General features: G+C 34.7%; 1 protein-coding gene across 1 annotated transcript in view; it reads right to left on the bottom strand.

The window, feature by feature from the left end:
- Positions 1 to 4,467: 4,467 nt before the first annotated feature.
- LOC128244700 (uncharacterized) overlaps positions 4,468 to 23,536 on the bottom strand; it is a 64,557-nt gene continuing 45,488 nt past the window's right edge. The window contains exons 17-26 of the mRNA XM_052962742.1: positions 22,152 to 22,242; positions 20,996 to 21,100; positions 20,667 to 20,773; positions 19,047 to 19,173; positions 17,021 to 17,074; positions 15,228 to 15,306; positions 11,944 to 12,061; positions 6,430 to 6,516; positions 5,264 to 5,405; positions 4,468 to 4,782 (exon numbers count right to left, since the gene is read on the bottom strand). Of these exons, the coding sequence (XP_052818702.1) occupies positions 4,634 to 4,782; positions 5,264 to 5,405; positions 6,430 to 6,516; positions 11,944 to 12,061; positions 15,228 to 15,306; positions 17,021 to 17,074; positions 19,047 to 19,173; positions 20,667 to 20,773; positions 20,996 to 21,100; positions 22,152 to 22,242 (1,059 nt within the window). The 3' untranslated portion in view covers positions 4,468 to 4,633. The remainder of the gene's footprint in view (positions 4,783 to 5,263; positions 5,406 to 6,429; positions 6,517 to 11,943; positions 12,062 to 15,227; positions 15,307 to 17,020; positions 17,075 to 19,046; positions 19,174 to 20,666; positions 20,774 to 20,995; positions 21,101 to 22,151; positions 22,243 to 23,536) is intronic.

Raw genomic sequence — 23,536 nt, 5'->3', positions numbered from 1 at the left:
GGTGGCCGTCGAAGGGCTCGTCGTAGGAGGTGTTCAATCAGCAGGTTGAAAAATTCGTTGTAAATCTACGAATATAATACATTTGTCTGAAGTTCAAAACAAACTTAACACAAACATCAACTTTATCAAACGAGTGAGATGCGGTATAAAATCTGCATTGGGAATACTTGTGTCTCAGATGTATTAAACATTCTGACGAATAATTTGTTTTTATAGCTAATATGGGCATTGTAACTTGTTGAAGTAGTATTGTCTTGTCATTACCATTCAGATGCACCTAACAAGGATATGTTGACGAACTTTTTTGCCTTGATAGCAAACATTGGCATCACTACAGCGTGGGGTCCAGTACAGACGATGACGATCGAAATGTATCCGAATGTTATAAGGTGAGAGCCCGGGTCCAGTACAGACGATAACGATCGAAATGTATCCGACTGTTATAAGGTGAGAGCCGGGGTTCAGTACAGACGATGACGATCGAAATATATCCGACTGTTATAAGGTGAGAGCCAGGGTCCAGTACAGACGATGACAATTGAACTGTATCCCACTGTTATAAGGTAAGAGCCGGGGTTCAGTACAGACGATGACGATCGAAATGTATCCGACTGTTATAAGGTGAGAGCCGGGGTTCAGTACAGACGATGACAATTGAACTGTGCCCGACTGTTATAAGGTAAGAGCCGGGGTCCAGTACAGACGATGACGATCGAAATGTATCCCACTGTTATACGGTGAGAGCCGGGGTACAGTTCAGACGATGACAATTGAACTGTGCCCGACTGTTATAAGGTAAGGGCCGGGGTCCAGGACAGACGATGACGATCGAAATGTATCCGACTGTTATAAGGTGAGAGCCGGGGTTTAGTACAGACGATGACAATTAAACTGTGCCCGACTGTTATAAGGTAAGAGCCGGGGTCCAGTACAGACGATGACGATCGAAATGTATCCGACTGTTTTAAGGTGAGAGCCGGGGTCAAGTACAGAGTATGACAATTGAAATATAGCCGCCTTCGGACTCCACACACATTGACCAACCCAATTGCGTTCATACCACGATAATGACATCAACCCCGCAATTCATTCCTTAAATACAGGTAGCTTGGGCCGGTTGTTGGGTGGTATATCAAGTCAGGTAAAATAGAGGTTTTTGTTGATTTGTGTCGTTTGGCATTGTTTGTCTTCTTGTTTCAGATGTTCCTTTATCCCACATGTTTCCTTTCGGTGCTTTCTTTGATTTGGTTGTCTTTTTCAAATTGTCTTTATATTGATTTTTGTCCTTAGCTATCATGTATTGTACGTGTTGGTGTTTCCTTCTCTCACTTGTTTTAGTTGATTTACTTTGTTGAGTTTCTTTGAATCTATTTTGCTTCTGGTAACTTTCAGTTTTCTTTTAATTTTTCTCTTTTCGGTCTTTCTTTGTCTGCCTGCTTTTCTTGTTTTCAGTTGCCACTACATTTGGTGAGTGAGGTCGCTTAATGTGCGTTTTTGAGATTGACTTTTCTTTAGAGTTAGATAGAGTGCGGATGGGATGCCGTCGCTATTACGATTTGCTCATCGTTAGTTGGAATTGAGGCATCTGTGTATCCGAAAGTATAACCCTTGGAGATGCTACAAGTGAAATCATTGGAGGATGTTTTTCAAAGTACTTCTCAAACCTTTCCTCAATTGAGGGTCTTGAAAGTGTAATTTTTCGTGAAGTGCACTTAAACTATTTACATTCCACTTATGGAACAGGTATTCACCAGTAGATCCAGTGTCTCCCGTACAGTTATTTACAAGCACAAATGAGGTTTCCCGACATTCGTGACTCCTGTAGGCACAGGAAACAACGGCGGAAGATAAGGTACATTTGTGTTTTAAACCAGAGTGTACTTCAGTGGTCTGCCTACTGAAAGCAGCGAATGACGCATAATAGTTAATGTCGCATATCTTGCATTTTTCCTAAAAAAAGACAAGACACAATTTTGTTACAGTGCGTTCATTCAAAACAAGAAAGAGTTAGTTATGTTGAGGTGCGAAATGAGGAAGATCAAGTGCCATTATACTTATTCAGGCGGTCATGATGAATTACTTTTTTAATCGAACGAGGGTTTGGCTGTATGCGGAAAGCTACACCATTGAAAGTTCCAACAACCGTGTATGGTATGAGCCAATTGCGCGAGAGTTTCCGACTAACACCTTGCCTAAATTGGTTATTGAATAACCACACAACACCAAATCACCAACACCATAAGCAGCAGAAACTCAACCATATTGTATTTTGAATGGTTTGAAAAGGGCATTAATTATCTTGAACATATATTTGACTATAGAACAAACATCAATTAAATGAGGTACCTTTACAATATAAAGGGTAATGATTTCGTAAAATATCAAACTCTTATTCGTTCATATTGTCATGTAATACAGAGGCGGAATTATGATACACGTGTGATGTTTTCTCTTTTTCACAAGGACACCCAAGAGCAAGATCCACGTGAAGATTGAACTCTCGCCCGAAAATAAAAAAGAAGGGGAATATCCAGTGCTCTCTTGTACACTCGAGATGTTTGCCATATGTATCAATGGAACAATGGTGTCCCGATTACGCTGATTGTCGGAAACAAATTTTGATTATATGATGTAATTCTATTCACCCTTTCCACAAGTAGGCTTGTGATCGAATTGATGTGGTTTGTTTTCTTCAACCCAGATGTTCGCACTTCTATGTAACCAACTGAGACGTGAATTTTTACCACGATCAGTATGGAGTTGTAAGTAACTCCAAAGACGGATAAAAAACTTTTCGGAAATGCACTTGCCACGGTTGCAGACTCCTGATTAGGTAGGGGAACGACTCCCAACCACTTAGTAAAATAATAACAAATCACTAAGACATACTTATGGCCATGGTCACTGGTTGGAAAGGATCCTTAAATTCATAGCGAATCTTTCTAGAGGAGCGCCATTTATATACCGTTTCATTATTGTCTTAGCCTTCTTGGATGAACCATTCTTGGCAACACACACATCACAAGTATTTAACATTCCTAACCAAAATAATCATTAAAGTGTTCTCTTTGCGCCAATAAGTCCCGCAGTAGAAGCATCGTGTAACTCGCGTAGAACTTGTTGCATTCCAGTTGGAAAGACGATCTGTTTAATATTAGATTTTCCCACATGTACCCAGTCATAGTATAAACCATCATCTTTTGACAGGACAAGATAACCCATCCGAGTCCAATAATACTTCAACTCAACAGACTGTGTCACAACTTTCTACCAGTCTGTTTTTAAAAGGGCTACTTGGCTTCATCCTATATTTACACTGGTTTTATTAAGGCTACTTGGCTTAACCATATATTTACACTTGTTTTAAAAGGGCTACTTGGTTTGACCCTTTATTTACACTGGTTTTGAAAGGGCTACTTGGCTTGACCCTATATTTACCCTGGTTTTGTTAGGGGTACTTGGCTAGACCATATATTCACCCTGGTTTTATAAGGGGTACTTGGCTTGACCCTATATAAAAAATATTTTGTTAGGGCTACTTGCCTTGATCATATGTGCCTACTTGTCTTGAGTATAGGTTTACACTAATTTTGTTAGGGCTACTTTACTAGACCTTATATTTACACTGGCTTTGTTAGGGCTACTTGGCTTGACCCTATATTTCTCTGGTTTTGTTACGGCTACTTGCCTTGGCCCTTTATTTACACTGGTTTTGTTAGGGCTTCTTGGCTTGATCATATATTTCACTGCTTTTTTAAGCGGTACTTGGCTTGACCCTATATCTACATTGGTGGTGCAAGGGCTTCTTGGCTTGACCCTATATTTACCCTGGTTTAATAAGGGGTACTTGGCTTGACCCTATATTAAAATGGTTTTGTTCGGGATGCATGCCTTGATCATATATTAACCCTGGTTTTATAAGGGGTACTTGGTTTAACCCTATATTAACACTGGTTTTGTAAGGGTTACTTGACTTGACCTTATACTTACACTGGTTTTGTTAGGGGTACTATGCTTGACATTATACTTACACTGGTTTTGTTAGGTGTACTTGGCTTGACACTATATTTACACTGGGTTTTGTTTTGGATACTTGACTTGACCTTTTACTTACACTGCTTTTGTGAGGGTTATTTGGCTTGACCCTTTATTTACACTGGTTTTGTTAGGGAACTTGGCTTGATCCTTTATATACCATGTTTTCAATAGGGTTACTTTATTGGCCATATATCTAACCCTGGTTTTATAAGGACTAACAATTGCCTTTGTACTATTAAAATACTTAAATCAATGATTTCATTTTCTCTTCAACACTGTTGGATACCGTATGGCAATTATCTCAAAATTGTTAAATGTTAATGCTATAGTTATCTATGTGTTACAGTAATGAAAGGAGACGAAATCGTTATATTGATGATACTAAAATCATCCACTCTTATAAACAAACTTTTTTCTAAGTTTTCATATCTAGTATTTATTGGTTAATGAATAATAGCAAGGTAAAAACTTCATCAATTCGGCAATCAAGCCAAACAATCACAAAAAACAGCAGTTTTAATATACTAATCCAACAATGTTTTAAGCTAATCAAAATTTAAAACATTTCATTTGCTCTGTTTTCCTTTGGTTCAAACTACTGCAATGATTTGATCACATGTCGTTTGTATGATATCATTCCACCAATCATAAACAGCTCTAGTAATATGATGGCCACGAGTCCATACACCGACAACCAGAAGTCCGACTCTTTCGTACAAACAGGATTCTTGTTCTTTATAACACCTAAAGAACAACAATAGTAATACACATACATTTAACTTAAATATACAACAACGAATGCATAAGGTTTATAGCGGTAATTAAGGAATGTACATACAATCGAACCATTTTGGCCTAAACTCGCAAGGACAGGCACAATACCTGGAGCCAAGCGGGATTTCTTACATTCAGTGGAAAAATCAGTCCTATCGAGTTGACGCCAACAAGGTTCGACTGTATAGCAAACCCTTTTTATATCACTTAATTTGCATGCCGCTTATATAAACCATGCAGGTTTATGCATCATGTTTTAAAAATGCCAATAACATAGTCCCTTAAAAAACATAAATATAATTATTTTCGTTCATAGATTCAAGCAAACAGGTAAATATAATACAAATATTTGAAAGTGAGCTATTTGCTTTGATATGTTTTTATTTTGCAGAAAGTTATAATAAGCGAAGCTCAGGATATGTATGGAACAAATATTTTCTAAGCAATTTACCTGAGTTTTCCTGATGATACTCCTGATAATTGCCTTCTTTGGTTCCGTTTTCGCTTATTCGAACGTGAACAGTTGCAAAGTGTTCAGAATCATATCCAAACGCGTCTCGCCTTTTCCTTCGCTTGTCGTCACACTCACTGATCTGTAAAAAATATATTTTAGGATTGAATTCACTGGTTTTGAGGTTCATTGGTGTATTGAAACATTGGGTCAGTGCATGTCTTCACAGCATATGTGCATTGGCTAACTGTTTTCATACACAGATGAAAAGTAATTCTTAAATATTCAATGTCGATATGTTAACTCGTTTTCTGCATTTCCTTGCAAGGATAGTTCCACTTCAACGGTGAATAATAACGAATCTTGTGTTAGTGTAATTCAATTTTACTACATAAAAGCATGGTCTGATTTAAATTCTTGCATGTTTTTATACTTTGTGATAAACGTTTTTCTCTGCGCATTTGTTGATAAATATATTTTGTCAATGTATGTCAAGGAAACGTCTTTCCAGAGCTAAAATACAATTGTACTCATATTGCTTATTTATCGTTGCGAAGAAAAATTTATCGTTACCTTTTATATATTAACAATTTCAAAGACATTGATATCTCTGATTTAATAAGAAAACACAAACAGGCAGTTGAATTATTTTAGCGACGGTTTCTTATATGATGCAGTATCTTCTCGGTAGAAATTTCGTATTAATAATTCACCAAGACAGTATGTAATGCCAACAATCTATTTGATAACTTACAGTGATAAAATCGACAGTTTTATTTAAAGATATACTTATGCAAAAACATAAAGATATCACAATAAACACACAAAGACAAAGAAACTTTTTCGATTTTTATTGATTGTTTAAATGCTTATTGCTGAAAAGTACTCCACTATGTTATCGAGATATTCCTTACTTTTGTGTTGCAATATAAATATATATTTTACTAATAAATACTTTAGTAATATTGGAAATTCTTCCTAAAAGAAAGAAATTTGTAGGAACAAATGTTATCATTTTAGTGTGTGTTTTAAGTAGCACTTAACAAGGAATAAGATAAAACGTGACCAAAATGACAGCAGCGTTACATGGAGACCTCAAGTCGCCTGAATGCTCATTGTTCCATAGAGTAAAAGGATAAACATCAACATAAAATACATTTACATACCGTTTCTTGAGCACATGTTGTCGGTAGATTTCCGTCATAACAAATATCATACACTGCTCCGAAAAACAGCTCTGATTCTGACGTTACCTGGAAAAGAAGGAGACAGCGAATTATTACGAGCATGTTCACTTCAGTTCCAAGCGCAGAAGCCATATAATTCACGAGGCCGATGAGAAAGTGCTTAAAAAGGCCTTACAATTAAAGAGAGACCTATAACGATACAAAACAGCAACGTCAGAATACATTTATTAAAATATCTTTCTTGATACTTCTTGGGTCACCACCTTAGAATAGTAAGGGACATTTTCGTATTCAACCTTATTTTAAATTTGAGTGAGGCTGTGGTCCTATGCATTTGTTGTTTGTGTTCGTTCCTCGTTTGCCTTATGTCATGATGTCAACTAAAAACAGCAAAGTGAACGTTTTCGCAATGGCCTTGTTCCTAAAATCTAAATAAAAAATGGGTACAAATATTTTCTGTTATAGAACAATGTTGTTGGATTTGAGCTTTGCGTAGATAAGAAAGAAAATGAAAATTTCGCAAATGAAATCGTTCAAATTGTTTTCCAGCCCCTTGCAGTTTGACATTTGATATTGAAGTGAAAGCGAGCTGAAATTAAACAAAAGATAAATATCAAAATTTTGTAACACAAATATCATTTTCATTTCACTGATACATAACTATGAATAACGGCAAAGTTATAGTAAATAGATGATAGTTGTTTGTTTTAGTGATAAATATTAATTTTATTCCATCGAGTGAGCACCACGAATAACATTTTCACTAATGGTGAAATCCCGAGTGAAAACATGAACATTGGTCATCAGGAGATAAAATGAAATCGATACTCGCTTAAACGAACATTTATTATCTATTTATTTGTGTGCTTTTAACGAAGTGATTAATTCTATGACATTGACCTACGGGTTGAATGCCTCTTAATCTTATTTTGAACGCATGACTGAATTAGTCATGTGCTTGCCAGTATAAAATAGGGCTTAATTGCAAAACACAGTTATTCGTAGCATGACATTTTATAAACACACCATAACCAAACAATAAACAGGAACACTACATACTGATCTTTATACAGGGAACTTTTTGGAATTGGTCGCAGAGCTTAAAACATCATCTAGGTTGTGATGAATGAATAAAATAATAGTGTGAGTCACGGAAAACTTGTCACATGCGTTAAGGCCAAAGAATTGGAATAAAGCCTACACATCAATGTTTAAAAGCGTATGCTGACTATAAACGTGGAAGTAAACAAGTTGCCACTGCTTCTTCTGTCGGAAATGATGCGGATTATTTTGTACTTGCGGGTTGGAGAGTGATCTAGTTGCAAGTCAGGCGAATGGCGAATTTCTGGTGACCGCAAAATGTATATGTTTTGCTGAAAATTAAAGTTGCGGGAATGTTTGATGCTGTAAATGATATCTAGCTGCTCGAATTTTTGTGAAGAAATAAGTGCATATAGTAAAATCAGGCTAAGGCCTAAAAAAATGTCTGTTTCCTTCTGAAAAAAGATGGGTCGGTAGGTAGGGATTTTTTTTTAATTCTTGATTTAGAATGTTAGATTGATCCAATATTTATGTTTATATCAGGTGAATTATTTTAAAAAGAACTCAGTGTGATATATAAATTCAAACTTTCTGCCATTAATAAACTTAAACTGCTAGCTTGACAGCCATTGTACATGTATTTCAGTTGTAGAATGCCTCCTTTTGAAGGGCAAGCCATGGGTTCGACTCCCAGCGGTGGCAACATTATGTGCAATTTCGAGCATTGTCAGTATGTTCACCAGGGAAGCAGTTCATCTATACACTTTTTAAATATTACCCAGTGAAAAAGTGAATCAAATAACATTTAGACAATTTATTTTTGGCACATGTATTAAACAAAACTTTCAAAATGCATACTTTTGTAGTGAAAAAATATGATATTATTGCACAAACTATCTTAAAATAGACTGTGTAATAATATCAAGTTGTATTACAATTAAATGTACATGACAACTATTATAAAATAAAATGCTGTTACACAAATGTACAACAAGGACTGGCAAGAATCTCCACAAAGCATATATTAATCAATACGTCGAATGACAAATGACTAGAATCAATGACTAAACCATTTAACTCCAAGAGTGCTGTCAGAATTGTACAGGTCTTTGGGACCATGGTCTACGCTGTTCACTGCGCGGACACATAAACCTTACCTACTGACTCGGCAGCGAACAGTGTAAAATGATATACTCGACTGGAATATGTTTAAATAGACTAGAATCAGTATCAAAAAAACTTAGACAAACTGATCAAAAAGTCATACCATTTTCTTTTATAAAACAGTAAAACAGCAAAACTAGTACACGTACAGTACCTTCATTAAATAGTTTCCACAACTTATTTTTTAACAGTTTCCAGTGTTTTAAAAAGATCTGCTGTATTAGATCCACTGTTAATTCTTTAAAAATCTCAAGCACGAGGAAAAATAATCAATATAACTTTTAATAGAATACCTTGTCTTATCTCCTTTTCTTGACTTGACTAGACTACTGTGGTTAAAAAAATCCCAGTGTCAAAATATGTTCTGACTCTGACGAACTTATTATTTAGTTAATGCATCTTGGTTATGTAACCCAATGCATCCTTGTCAAATTCCAATATGCACCAGCGATTGTTTAGTTGCAACGACATCTTTCTTACTTTAACTTTCACGTTTATCTTTTTTTCCGGAAGTAAACAAAAACATTCAACGTTCCTATTGCCAATATTGCAACATAGTATTTTTCATAAATGGCATAACCATAACCATACAATACTGTTTTGTTATAGAACTTAATTAATTTCATTGATTCGAAAAAAATAGCATTCTTATGTCAATTATGTCACGCTGATCCAAATATGAAATTTAAAAAAGTCTTTGACAACAGACTTTTATCGTTTATATCACAACCTATAAAAGCTCAGGGATTTATCCCTAATATATATAGAATACTAGGTAAATACGAACTCACATCATACTTATCAGAATTTTCTAAGTCTTCCGTGTTTCCAAACAAATTCGTTTGGAAAAGAATTTGCAAATCAGCCATTGATGAACATGTGACAAAATCGTGGAAAAGTAGAGTACACGATGACGAAAACCTCATACTATTCTCCCTTTTTCACTCCAATTATGAATTTTGTCTGATATGGCGATTTCTAAAAAGCTTCTCAGTCTATAAAAAGCAATGTTTCTCAATGTTCGGTTTATTATGCAAATTATTTGCAAGGAAATATTTCATTACATGCTATCATTGTAATGCAGTAACAAATGAAATTGTTCTGCATAAGGTGTTCTTTTGTCCATATTTTGAAAAATGAACGATGCCGGCCATGGCCCAAACTTATAAACCTCTTTGGTGAAGAACAATTTAGACGCTTGATTTTATTAAATCTGACCCATCAACTTGTTGAGATGTTAAGAGGATTCACCAATCTCGACATTACTGATGAATGTCGAATCCAGTGGTTTATTGTAGTGTCAAATTTTGCAAGAAATATAAATTGACAATAAATGCCATTGTAACCACAACACAATGGTAAACGTTTATTTCAATCAAACGATAAGCGTCAGTTCCTGTCAAATGACAGAGGCAATGTATTGTTTGTGTATATTGTAAATAACCTTATGCTTTATATGTGTCCATAACGTTTGTGTGTTTGTTTGTTTTTTGTTGTTATTTTATCTATGTCTATACTTTGTTTTGTATTGTATATATTTGTGTATATGAATATAAACTATACTTCTCTTCACATTTGGAGGATAAACAGAATAAACTAAACTGTTAACTCATTAAACACTCACAAGAATATTTTTTTAATTAACCGGAGATATAGTAAATCAACTTAAAATAAATGAACAAAATATATCTTTAAAATAGCATTGTTGTTTTCCAAAACCATCGCACTTAGCGAAAAAGCGGAAGGTATCCCTTAATTTGCATAATGGGATGAGTAAATTTTACGTCATTGATTTTGAGTGCTGCTAATTGACATGGTTACCGATCAGATTCCAGATCGATAATCACTTAACACAATTACTCTTGCGGTTTAAAGAAACATTCAGATCATGCATTAAGGCTCCTTCCAATTGATACCGACTCTCACACCGAAATATCCCGGGTCAAAACTGACGCATACTACAAATGTATGATGCGTCAATTTCGGGTAATTTACGATTTCTGTGCGTCAAAACCCGGGAGCTCGGGTCAATTGAAAGCCCTGTAGTTTAATGTCACAGACATTAAGAGTTTGCCATTGTTTTAACTTTTCAAACCAGAAACGTTTGTAACTATGCGTCGAGTTCGGACACTTCTAAATAATTTAAATTATCGTTGTCATCACAGGCCAGAGATCGCTAAAAATCTGACTTTTCGAATTTTGGGGCATACAAAAATTGCGGTCCGCGGTAAAAAATTAGGCCTTATGAATATTTGCTGGTTTCGGGCAGCTTGGTCTCCACTCCGGATTGATGATGACATTTACCAGTGAACGCGCTCTGATTGAAGGTCGGCTTTTGGGTTTTATCTTTATTAAGGATTGTTGGGATAAGAGTGAGGTTTGTGCACATAAACTGGTTTAAACCCCTAAGTAAATTTACATTTTACTGACCGTTCAAAAGCGGTACCTAACAATTCTTGATAAACATACCCATTTGTTATATATAGTATGTATCCACTGTGCTGTTTGTGGAGTTTTGTGCTGTTTTTCTATGTTTCTTGTTTGTGATTTTATGTCCTGTGTCTTTGGCGTTTACCCAGTGCCACTAAACCGGGTTTATGTTTAAACCTTTTGCTGCTTTTAGCTTGTTTCTGTAGCTTTTTGCATAAATATTAGATAAGAAATACTCTTTTTTTCTATAGCGCTTCTTGGAACATATATGGTGGTAATATTGAATTTTCTTGTAATATTACTTTTATAATCAAGAATAATTTATAGTCACGATGATTTTATGGATTACTTTCCGTTCAAAGTAAAAAAAAACTCATAATTTTATTTTGTTTATTTTTCTTTTTACGTTTTCCATCAAATGGAAGAAAAATGATATGCTAGTGTTCTCGAATTGACAAATTTTCAGACGACTGTTCTTACTCGACAAATACATGCCACTTTGACGGTCTCCAATCATTTCATGTATTTAAATGTTGTTTGATACCTTATGCAACTTTAGAATGTTCGCCTATAATATAAGAGATACCATTACATTATTCTAATGATAAGAAAATAAAATTTTACATTATTCGACGTGTCAAAATTTTAAGACTGGACAAATTGATGTCATTTTAGTTAAGTATGCATTAACTTGAGGAAACTTAATAATAATACAAATAATAATAAACTAATAGGTAAACCCCAAGTTTGAAACTATGAGCATCACACACAGTCTGCCTTAGAAAATAAAAGGTTTAAGACTTTGTGATCATAGAGTTCCATAATAAATAGCATCATTAGCTAAACTTCTCTTCCAACCTTAAACATGCTAAAGGCGTTGGTTTCAATAACCCAGTAGTCGTCAAAAACATCGCTCAGTGCTGTGTTCAGGGTGAAGTGGCCAATGTTTGTGGTTTTTGGTTCGAACGTTTGGCAACTGAAAAATATAACATGGTTAAAGAAATATTAGTAATAAGACAAAATGAAAAATACCTTTGAACATAATTTTAATACCTCCAACCAATACTCCAGTGTTAACGAAACAAGAAAACTATATCGTGTTTAATCACAATTTTGAAACATAAAGTTTAGTTAACTCTTGCAAAGCATTGTGAATATTCGTCGAAAACTTCACTCTGTACCGTGTTATGAGTGTGGTGTCCAACGTATGTTGTCTTTGGTGCAAACTATTGGCACTTGCATACAATTCGCAAGCTTTAAGTCAAAGATCATGTTTGTTGAATATTATGCTTAGTATAACCCTTACGTCTAAATCCTCCAAACAATGATAACAAGTCAAGGTACAATATTTATACGAAAAACTACAGAAACAAGCTCAGTAGCAAAAAGTATAAACATAAACCCGGTTTAATGGCACTGGGTAAACGCCAAAATTTAACCGTGATACAAGAAAAACCTTCCAAATGAAGCCAAACCCTGAAGCCAAACAATTAACCATAATCCAAAGAAAATTACAAGGACAAGCCAAGAAGAAGAAAAAACAACAACAAACATGGAATTGAAAGAAATACCAAGCAGTCGCTCTCTTTTGTTGTATTGTAAATAGAATACTTGACGTAAATATAAACCGCAATGGGTTGCCGTTGTTTTTTGAAAATAAAGTGATATTGTGGTCTGATTGGATATGCACATCGTTATTTAACCAATGGTATGCATAGTAGCAAGATCTAAGGTTTTTTTTTTAACAGACCAACCCGTTGCAAGGAACATATCATGTGTAGTATAAACCTTACTACATGTATATCGTGTAATTGGCCCAAGGATCAAATCATTTGTAGCATACATCTTACCCCTCTTTTAAAAAGTAACTCGGTTCATGAAAATTAAATGTATAGCATAAATCTTACCAATCGTCCATTCTGTATTTATTTCGACACAAGGTAAATGCTCATTTGAAGCATTTATCATACCTCTCCTCTCTAATGTAACTCGGTTCATCAAGAACATGTACTTTTAACAAAAATCCAACTCCTCGTCCATTATGTAACTCGGATTTTTTTATTGAAGCATAAATCATATCCTTCGTCCCTAATGTGACGCGGATAAGGAAAATGTACTTTATAGCATAAATCTTTCTCCTCGTCTATTATGTAACTCGGCGCAAGGGAAATAATACCTCTCGTCACTGTTGAAATTTGTAACACGGTTCAAGAACTTAATATCATAAATCTTACTCCGCGTCTATAATGTAACTCGGCTAAAGGAACATTTATTTTGTAGAATAAATCATACCTCTCGTCTCTTATGTAGCTAGGATCAGGAACATGTACTTTACAGCATAAATCTTTCTCCTCGTCTATAATGTTACTTGGCTCAAGGTACTTGCTCGTTCGTAGCATAAATCATACCTCTCGGCTGTAATGTTACTCGGTTTAAGACCATGTACTTATACCTCAAATATGACGTGTCTAATGTAACTCGGTTTAAGAACAAGTAGCATAAATCTTACTCATCGTCTACAATGTAACTCGGCTCAAGGAGCATTTATTTTGAAGCATAGATAATACCTCTCGTCTCTATTGCAACTCAGTTCAGGAGCATGTACTTTATTGCATAAAGCTTAATCCGCTTATATAATGTAACTCGGCTCAAGAAATATTTGTAGCATAATCCATATCGCTCGTCCCTAATGTACCTCGGCTTAAGAAAATTTCTTTTGAAGCATTAATCATATATCTCGTCTCTAATAAAACCAGGTTCAAGAACATGTTCTTTAAAGCATAATTCTTACTCCTCGACTATAATTTAACTCAGCTAAAGGAATATTTGTAGCATGAACTATACCTCTCGTCTCTAATGTACCTCGGCGCAAGTAAAATTTCTTTTGTAGCATAACTAAAACCCCTCGCTTCTAAGGTAGCTCGGGTAGCATAAGAACATGTATTTTATAGCATAAACCTTACTCCTCGTCTGATATGTAACTCGGCGCCAGGAACATTCCTTTTGTAGCATAACTAAAACCTCTCTCATCTATTGTAACTATAAGTCTATATATATCTTCTGTTGCAAAAATCTTCTTTAATGCAACTCGGTTCAAGAACACATTATTGATAGCATAAATCTTACATCTCGTCTTGAATGCAACTCGGTTTAAGAACACATCATTGATAGCATAAATCTGACCACGGGTCTATAGTTTAACTCAGCGCAAAACTTGTAGAATAACAGTACCCCAGTATACTATAACTCGATCCAAGGAACATATTTTTCATATAAGAAATATTACCTATGATCTCTAATGACACTCGGTCAAAAATCCATATCAATTTGAGCATAAACCTTACTCTTCGTCTTTTATGTAATAAGGCGAAATTAAAATAGCATTGGTAGCATTTATCTCTTCCCACAACTATAAAGAAACTTGGCCCAAGAAAATATTAGAAGAAGCACGACTATCACCTCTACAATAAATTTAATTCGGCCCAAAAATATACTTTTTGAAGCAGAACTCTCATCCCTCAATTAAAATGTAACTCGGCACAAGAACATAACCGTTGAAGCATAAATCTCACCCCTTACGTATACTGTTACCAGGCCAAAGTACATACCAGTTGTAGGTTAAACCTCATTTATCAAATATAAGTTATTAGGCCGAAGTACATATCAGTTGTAGCATAAATCTAACCCTTACCTGTAATGTTACTCGGCCCAAGTACATAGCAGTTGTAACATAAAACTCATTCCTAATGTATAATGTTACTCGCCCAGAGAACAGAGCTGTTGTAGCATATATCTTACAACTAATGTCAAATATTATCGGCAAAAGAACATAGCAGGTATAACATAAATCTTATCCCTCTCGTATGATTTTCCTCGGCCTATTGCTCATATAAGAGGTAACACTAATCGCATCCCTCACGTGAAATATAACGTGGCCCAAGGGTCAGGATCAGTTGTAGCATAACTCTAACCACTCACGTAAAACTAACTTGGCCAAAGGTACATATAAATTGTAGCATGAATCTTACCAATAAGGAGTAATATCCCTTGACAAAAACAATATTATTAGTCGCATACATCTCACCCCTCGTCTAAGATGTTAACTAGACCGAAGGGAATAACATTTGTAGCATAAATCTTACCCATATTGTATGATGTAATTCAGCCCATTGAAACCCGCGTCTATAGCATACACAAGCTCAACAGCCTTAATGCCTCGTTCTGAAAATAAACATCTATAACATAAGATATATACCCTAATGATGATGAAGTTTCATTTAATAACTCAAAGTTACTAAAACCTGATTGAAATAAATACATGCTAAGAATATGTTAGTAAACGGTAAGTTAATGTAAAGTAAATGTTAAGTAAATGTAACAAAAATTAAAGTAAATGTTAAGTTAATGCTTAGTAATGGAAAGTAAATTGTATCTTAATTGTAAGTAAATAGTAAATAAATTAAAAGTAATTGGTAAATAAAAGTTGAAAAATGTAAAGTACATACTAAGTAAAGGGTCCTTTTTTAATTAAAAGATATATAGAACAGAACTTTGACGTTTGCGCTTGATATTTTTTCTAGTTCATAATATCTAAACTCTATTATCTTATGTTCATTTACATAGATATATATAATGATACGAATTATTTTAGTTTACTTATTTCCTAAACTAGGCAGTTGGTTAAAGGGTACTCTCCGAAGAAATTTGTCACATTTTCAAATTCGAAATAGTGCATATAGAGCGATTTAATTCTTCTGATATTGACATAAAAAACATGGACGATTTAAAACGGCATTATCAAATAGGTATTGTCAAATTGCATGTTTTTTGCAAGATATTGTCATCAATTATTTGTTAAAGAAATATGCTTGGACACCAAATTAATGACAATGAGTACTTCAAGTACTTAAATCACTTACGAAACAATCCTGATCATTACAAGATACATGATAACCCTGGATAACAAATACAAATGGTATTGGAGGAAACATATTATTCATAAATGAAGGCACATATGGAAGGCAGTGCACATACCACGTCGTTCTTATATCATAGGTCAATTTACACTAAAATCTCGGATAATGTTTTAAACATGATCGATATTCACTAATGTCATCTCGCAGCGAAGCGAAGAAATTCGGAAACAAAGGTAGGTAAGTATTTGTTACTCGTGTTGGGGGCGGAATCTGGCGGAATAGAGGATTCGCCGTCAGCGGCTGCGTAACATAAGTGGTAAAGCATTGAACATGCACCCTGTCACCTTCGTACGCACATGTATTTTTTTCTATATGGTTTTCCGAGTGTATGATTGTAAGTGGGTGTTTAGGGTTCCGCCACCATTCTGGTAAGTTTGTTCTCCTATATTGATATACAAAAGATCACCCAAAAAGTGTTTAAAGGAGGCTATCACCAACGTAAGTGTGTAGACATATTCTTTCAGACATGAAAGATTAAACAAAAGATACATATCGAAGTTATGCATACACAACGTAGTGAATTCCGCGATGTGTAAACAGACTCGTGGTTGGAATTTCGGATTATGAAAATCATTTTAACAGACAGGATCGATAGCCATTTTTCTTTTTCCACAAATCAATTGCAATTTACAAACGTCATCAAATGATTACATCATAGATTTTTGGTGTATGTAGGTATATTCTGATTAAAGTCATCAGGGCTTGACCATGTATCCGCTCTTGAGGTATTGAAAAGCTTTGATAACTTTATAAATCGTATAGAAAAACAACAATAAGACCAGCCGACCGTCTTTAGGTCTCTGCCGACCGTCTTTAGGTCTCTGCCGACCGTCTTTAGGTCGTTGTCGTTTGCAAACGAAAACGGTATTGAGGCTTTGGAAAACAAACTGCTGAAAGAAAAGTAAGGAAAGAATACAAATGAAACACTTAAACATCAACATGTTTGAAATAATACTGACCATATATTTCCCTTAGAGCCAAATCTTCATCGATCTTACCATCTCCGTCATCATCTGAAAAAGATGTTTAAAGCATTGAACATTAAAACAGTCCTTGTATGATCCTGTCCGTAGATTAAATACTTTAAAATGTACAATATCACTACTTGTGCATTAGACACATCACCGTATGATTACAATCGTCTAGTATTTTGTTTAGGTAAAACCTGAGAGTATTACTTAAAATAAGACTAAACTTTCGTATTACAGGAGAAGGTCATAACTTTCATAGAATTAAACTTCCAAAATATCGATGCGTTCGCATACAATTTTGCGCGCTTTACTGACAAACCAAACATTATCTTTTTACTTTTAATTTTTATTTCGCATTTCACAAATATAAAAGTAAAAGTCTTTAAGGCCACAACAAATTGATCATTTGTTCTACGGATTTTGCCCAAAAAAAGTAGGAGCGAGCGAGCGAAAAAAAAATTAAATTTTTTTTTTTAAATTTAAGGCAATTCAGAGGCGAGCGCAAGGCGAAAAATAAAATAAAAATTAAAAAGTTTATTTCTTACTAAATTTATCATGCAATATGTCAAGAAATGTTTTTTAATTGCAAACATAGGTTCTTAGTTTAAATATAAATGAAAAGGTTTTGATTGTATCACATGAAAATCTGTCTCAATATATAACAAATGGCAATAAGATCCAGTGCTTTACTATTACTTAAGACACTGCAGATTAAATTGCGGGACAACACAATTGAAGCAGTATTAAACAAATCTGCAAATGTGGCACCGGTCATTATATAAGAGCAGGTGGTGGAATAAAGATGTTTCCCTTTCAAGACCTCGCCTCTACCACGAACCAATGGTTTATAGGTCCGTGCCTTGAAAAAAAAATCATGACACCCTCCATAGCTTCAATGCCCGTAAGAAACAGGCCACTTTAATAACAGGCCACTTTACTACAAATCGATCAAAGAAAACAAGTGGATAAGAACAAAGAATTGAGAAAATTAAAACAGTCATTTTACTTATAAAAGGTTTTATTTTCTGCCAACACGGGGGGGGGGGGGGGGGGGGGGGCATGGTTACAATTGAATGGTGCATAAATACAGACTGTTTCTGAAACATTTACAAGTCCTTCTATTTTTATCAATAACGAGTATAAAACTGAGAAATGCATTTTAGAATTTAAAAAATAACTCACGAATACATGTTCATTTGTTGTAAGTCGAGTGTCCGTGTATTTTAATATAAGTTTTGCACTCAAAATCTGATTTAGTTATTATTTAACATTAACTTTTGAGTACAAAACAATGAATTACTTAAAACACACATAAATAATTATTGCCTTCGACGCTGTGAAACTGTTGTTGTTTACTGAAGACTATAATCCATTGACTATGACACTGATTTTCAATTAAAAATGTGTATTTTACATTAACGAAAACTGAAAGTATCCTGCAAATTAATACCGGAAATAGATAACAACGGTGCGTCCTGCAAAATATTCCCGACAAAAAAGACTGTCAACAAATATCGGCTGTTTTGCGGTTACCCGGACCTGATTTTGTCCTGACACGAGGAAAGTTTGCTCGCGGAGAATGTAAAGCATGGAAATACCTTCAAAAAAAAGGCGAAGTCGACGTTGCAGGTTCAAATTTTAAGTAAAAAAACTTCAGAAAATAGAGGAAATTGAGAATTAAAAAAAAATAAATAATATGCGCGGCCAAATAGTAAGTGCGGGCGCAAAAAAAAAAGTTTTTTTGTTTTTTCGTTTTTCGAATTTTAGGTGCGGCAAATCCGACGAACAAATGATCAATTTGTTGTGGCCTAAGTGTCATATCGCAGTTTAATTCACCTCTTGAACTCATTATTGATTTTGTACTGAAATTTAATTATATCCTCTGTACCTACTTCGTTGCACCTTTGTTACAATCCTTACTGATAGGTGTAGGTCAAACTGGTCTGACTTAAAAAGTAAAGCTGTATATTTGGGGAAAAAACTAAGAGAGACGGAAAACATGTCACCGTCTTACCCACTCCATTCAACATCTCCTCGTCGGTAAATCCATCGCAGTCGTTATCTAAGAGGTCGCCTGGCTTCGTGGAGAAGGAATCCGCAAATTGGGGAGAAAAGGTATGATCGCTTGTTGTGTCTGTGCACTGTTAATTGTTGAGGGGGAGAATTATTTATTATGTCATTTATGTGTAAAGTGGTATTCTCGTGAACCAATTTAAAGTTTAAAACCCCTGGCTAGTGAACTCCGATTTTCGTTTACGGTTCAAAGCCAGTTACCTTAATAGTGTGTGTTTTTACGAAATATGCATTGTGTGTGTGTGTGTGTGTGTGCGTGTGTGTGTGTGTGTGTGTGTGTGTGTGTGTGTGTGTGTGTGTGTGTGTGTTAAAGTACCCTCACCTTTAAACAATAAATAGGTTATCGTTTGATTTGCGTATCTCTCCAGTTTAAACTGTATCGTTTACAAGATATACAAGATAAACAATTTGCAACAGTTGTCATAGAGAAATAAAATGAGTATAAAACGATCTGGGCGATTTGTATTTACATACAATGTGTAACGAGTTGGATAAATTCTTTTACCGAAAGACTTTCAATATGAAAATATTCCATATCGTTATGAAACTATTTATTTAGGCTGAAGCTACATTCATTGGAAAATCTTAATTTGAGGCCGTTATTTAAAATCAGTATATACTCACTTATATCAAGCATGAGTTTTGAGTGATGAGCCTTTAACTTCATACTTATTTATGCATTTTGGAAAATATTAAATACTGATTGTAACCATGTATTTAATAGGTGATAACGCACAAATATTAAATGACGGGTTTGTGTTAAACGATTAAAAGTGATAAACTATATTCTCATAAGGTAAGAAAACCGTGTTTTCTGCATCTCAAATTAAACACGGTATCCTTCGTACGAACCATTGTTTTCGATATTGATTTATAATTATCGGTATATTAAAACGATTGTATTCATTGGGGTACATCTTATTAGCGAGTAAGAGTGCATCTTTTAAATTAATGTTTTTAACAAAAGCATTAGAAAGAAAAGACTTGTCAATAATGTGTTCGTAAAATATATGTTTTGCTTGAAAACGATGTAGCGAGAAACGTGACTTCAATAATTACTTAACAATATACAAAAGAAAATACTAAACAAGCATTAGCATAATAATATGTTCCGTTCATCGAGATTGCAATAATAATGTTTTACTTTAAAATTGGGTAGACATCGATTAACACAAATAAACAAAATTATGATCCTTTGTACGCTTTAAAAGTCTGAGAAAAAGAAATTCTTCATGCGTTATGAATCAAGTTTTTTACAAGGATGAAACTGAGACCGGATAAATGAATTCGCTTTTTATTTCATACATCTCAGTTTCGTATATTATCATAGTGTGACGTAATGGACCAATATATGAATCAACTAGACTATGCAGGCTCAAAAGCAAGTTCGAGAATCCGTTATTAATAGATAATCCCTTCCAAAGGATTCATTGTCGGAATACGAATTGTTTCAAGAAACCAATTAAAGCAACATTTGACATTTTGTAATTAAATTAAAAACAAGCAACCACATGAATTGAGTTAACCCTAGTTCGTTTTTTCTTCATCATTTAACACTTACAGAGTTAATTGGTGGAAATCTTATACCGAAACCCAGGTAGGCTTCGTGCAGGACCCCAGATGAGCTTTTCTCGAAAATAATCAGCATAAACGGCATGTTAGGGGCGGCTGCAAGAAGGCACAATAAACAAATTTAACTAACACTCAGGTAAAGGGTTATTGCATTTAGTGATTGTTTTTACTGAAAATGGTTCAATGAATACCAAAATATACACCGTTCTGACATGCGTTTGTGGAGCGAGAAGCAATGGTAAACCGTTCTGACATGCGTTTGTGGAGGGAGAAGCAATGGTAAACTGTTCGTGATGCATTTTTCGTAGTTTTACCTACCTTGAAACTCGACCAGGCCACTTTCAGTCCGATAGTCGTCCGTGTTAGTTACTTCAAAATCTATATGCTCATAATATTCAAATCTTGTGCCGACGCCGCTTTCGCCTGACAAATATAAATACGAAATAAACACGGATATAGGGACACTATAGGCAAACAAGTTGTTTTAGTTTTTTGCATAAATATTAAAAAAATAGCCGTTGTTGGTTACACAAGCCTTTGCATTTTCATGAATTAAACGAATTATTTTCATGTTGTTTAGATCGAAAAAAAAATTGAATACGTTTTGACATAATTGTGTGATCTAAACTGTCGAATGCTTTTTTGTAGTCCAAAAATGTAAGGCCGTCCATATCTTCATCATTTACAAAATGAATAGCTCGTTCAAAGTATCATATTGGCAAATGTTTTAAACGTTAATTTATAATCAGTGTTTCGAAAAGAAATATCTATTAAGAATAAATAAAAAGTAAAGTAAAAAAAATAATAAAGTAAAGTTATTGATTATGTCCTTGTCGTTTTGGAATATTGTAATGACGCTTCATTTTTGTGGCTGAGTAAAATTGTCGTTTTTTAAAGAACCACTATATTGAGTGATTTTTTAATTCTATTTTCATTTCATTTTAAAAGTTCTATAATTCTGCAGTCGAAGGCCAGACCCTGGACTTTTGTTCCTATATCATTATGTTCCTATTATATTATTATTATGTTATATTATGTTCCTTGTTCCTATATTTAACAGTGCTATACCATTCAGCTTCCTTAAAAATAGTTGGGATAAGTTTTTTTTTGTCAGTAATAAGATTTGATAAGTTCGTCAAAAAACGTGATTCTGAGGATGTCCGTTTATTGTCATTTTGCTTGTTTGAAGTTTAAAAGTGATCAATTTCAATGATTTTTATCGATATACAATTATTACTTGTGCTCCATTCTGTCATTTTACAATTGTTCATCATTATTCATTCATTATCTCATTTAGCACCTTCGAAATTGTCTATACCATATTAAACAAACACTACGCAATATCGTTTATTTACATATTTTTTTTGTGTTCTGTTGTTATAATTTTTAGCCACAGGGGCACTGCACTACATCTCATGAACCAAGAATAAACAGAAGGAAACAGAAACGCCTTTGACGAAAAAAAATGACTTACTCTGTACCCGAGTTACTTCCGATGTTGCAAAGCCTGTTACGCCTCCCAAAGTAGAAACACCAAGTGACGTTGCGATAGTCCCAAGCTTGATCTTTAAAAAAAACGATTTAGATTTGAAAAATTAAGTTATGATGACAATATAGTTAGTAGTATAGTTGCTCGCCACTCAACCTTTATGTCAAAGGCAAATTCTCTTGTCCTCTTGACACAGTCAAGCTATCGTCTATTAAACACATCGCATAGTTTACAAAAATTTAACTACGATTGAAAAACATAACACATTCAGGCAGGGTCGAACTATCGCATTATGATTGTATACATAGCATTATGTTTTATTCCAGACCAATAAATAATTTGAGATTAAGTATTTGCTTTGCTCTCTTATTTACAACAGAGTTCAGTATTACAGAAGCATCTTTAGAAACAATAAACATATTTTAGCTTAAGTGTGAAATCTGGAATCGTTAAAATTCTTCTTTTTTTTAAGACTTTAATGAAATCCCTTTTATTTTCCCCGAAACATATGCGCTACCAGGGATCGGGGCACCCCTGGCAACTCTTACAATTTTACATAACAAATGAAACCAATTAGTGTTTCAACAAAGTTTACCTATATCAGTTACGGCTCACATTCAAGGGAATTGGTCAACGAGTTTTACCAAAAACAACAACATTAACGGCTTACAAGCAAGAGGATGAGTCATCGAGATTGATAAATTTAGTTACGGCGAACATGCAGGGGGTTTGGTCTATGGGTTTGGCTTATATCATTTATGCCTACATGCAAACGGATCCACGGGCTTAACCAATATTAGTAATTAGCCTACATGTAAGGGGACGGGTCTATGAGTTTTACCGATATCAGTTAAGCCTTACATGCAAAACGTTTCACGAGCTTTACAAATATCTGGTACGGCTTATATGCAAAAGACTTGGTCCACGAGATTTACCAATATCAGTAAAGCCATACATGCAAAAGGATGGGTTAACGGGATTTACCAATTTAAGACACGGCTCAACGGCAAGGGGATGGGTCCATGAGATTTACCAACATCAGTAACGGCTTACATGCAAAGAGTTTGATCTATGCGTTTTACCAATTCAGTTATGGCCCACATGTAATGAGATTAATCCATGATTTTTACCAATATTAGTAACGGCCCAAAGGCAATCGGATGGGTCCGTAAGTTTCACAAATATTACTAACGGCTCATAGGCAATGGGAGAGTGCGTGAGTTTCACCAATATTAGTAACTGCTTGCATGCTAAAGGCTTGGACCACGAGAGTTACCAAAATCAGTTTCGCAATTCATGCAAAACGATAGTTCAACGAGATTTACCAATATCAATTACGGCTCAACGACAAATGGATCGGTCCATGTGTT

The sequence above is a fragment of the Mya arenaria genome, chromosome 8, assembly GCF_026914265.1.
Source record: "Mya arenaria isolate MELC-2E11 chromosome 8, ASM2691426v1".
NCBI classification, from domain to species: domain Eukaryota; kingdom Metazoa; phylum Mollusca; class Bivalvia; order Myida; family Myidae; genus Mya; species Mya arenaria.
The sequence above is the reverse complement of the archived record's forward strand: the minus strand, read 5'-3'. Positions and strand labels throughout refer to the sequence as shown.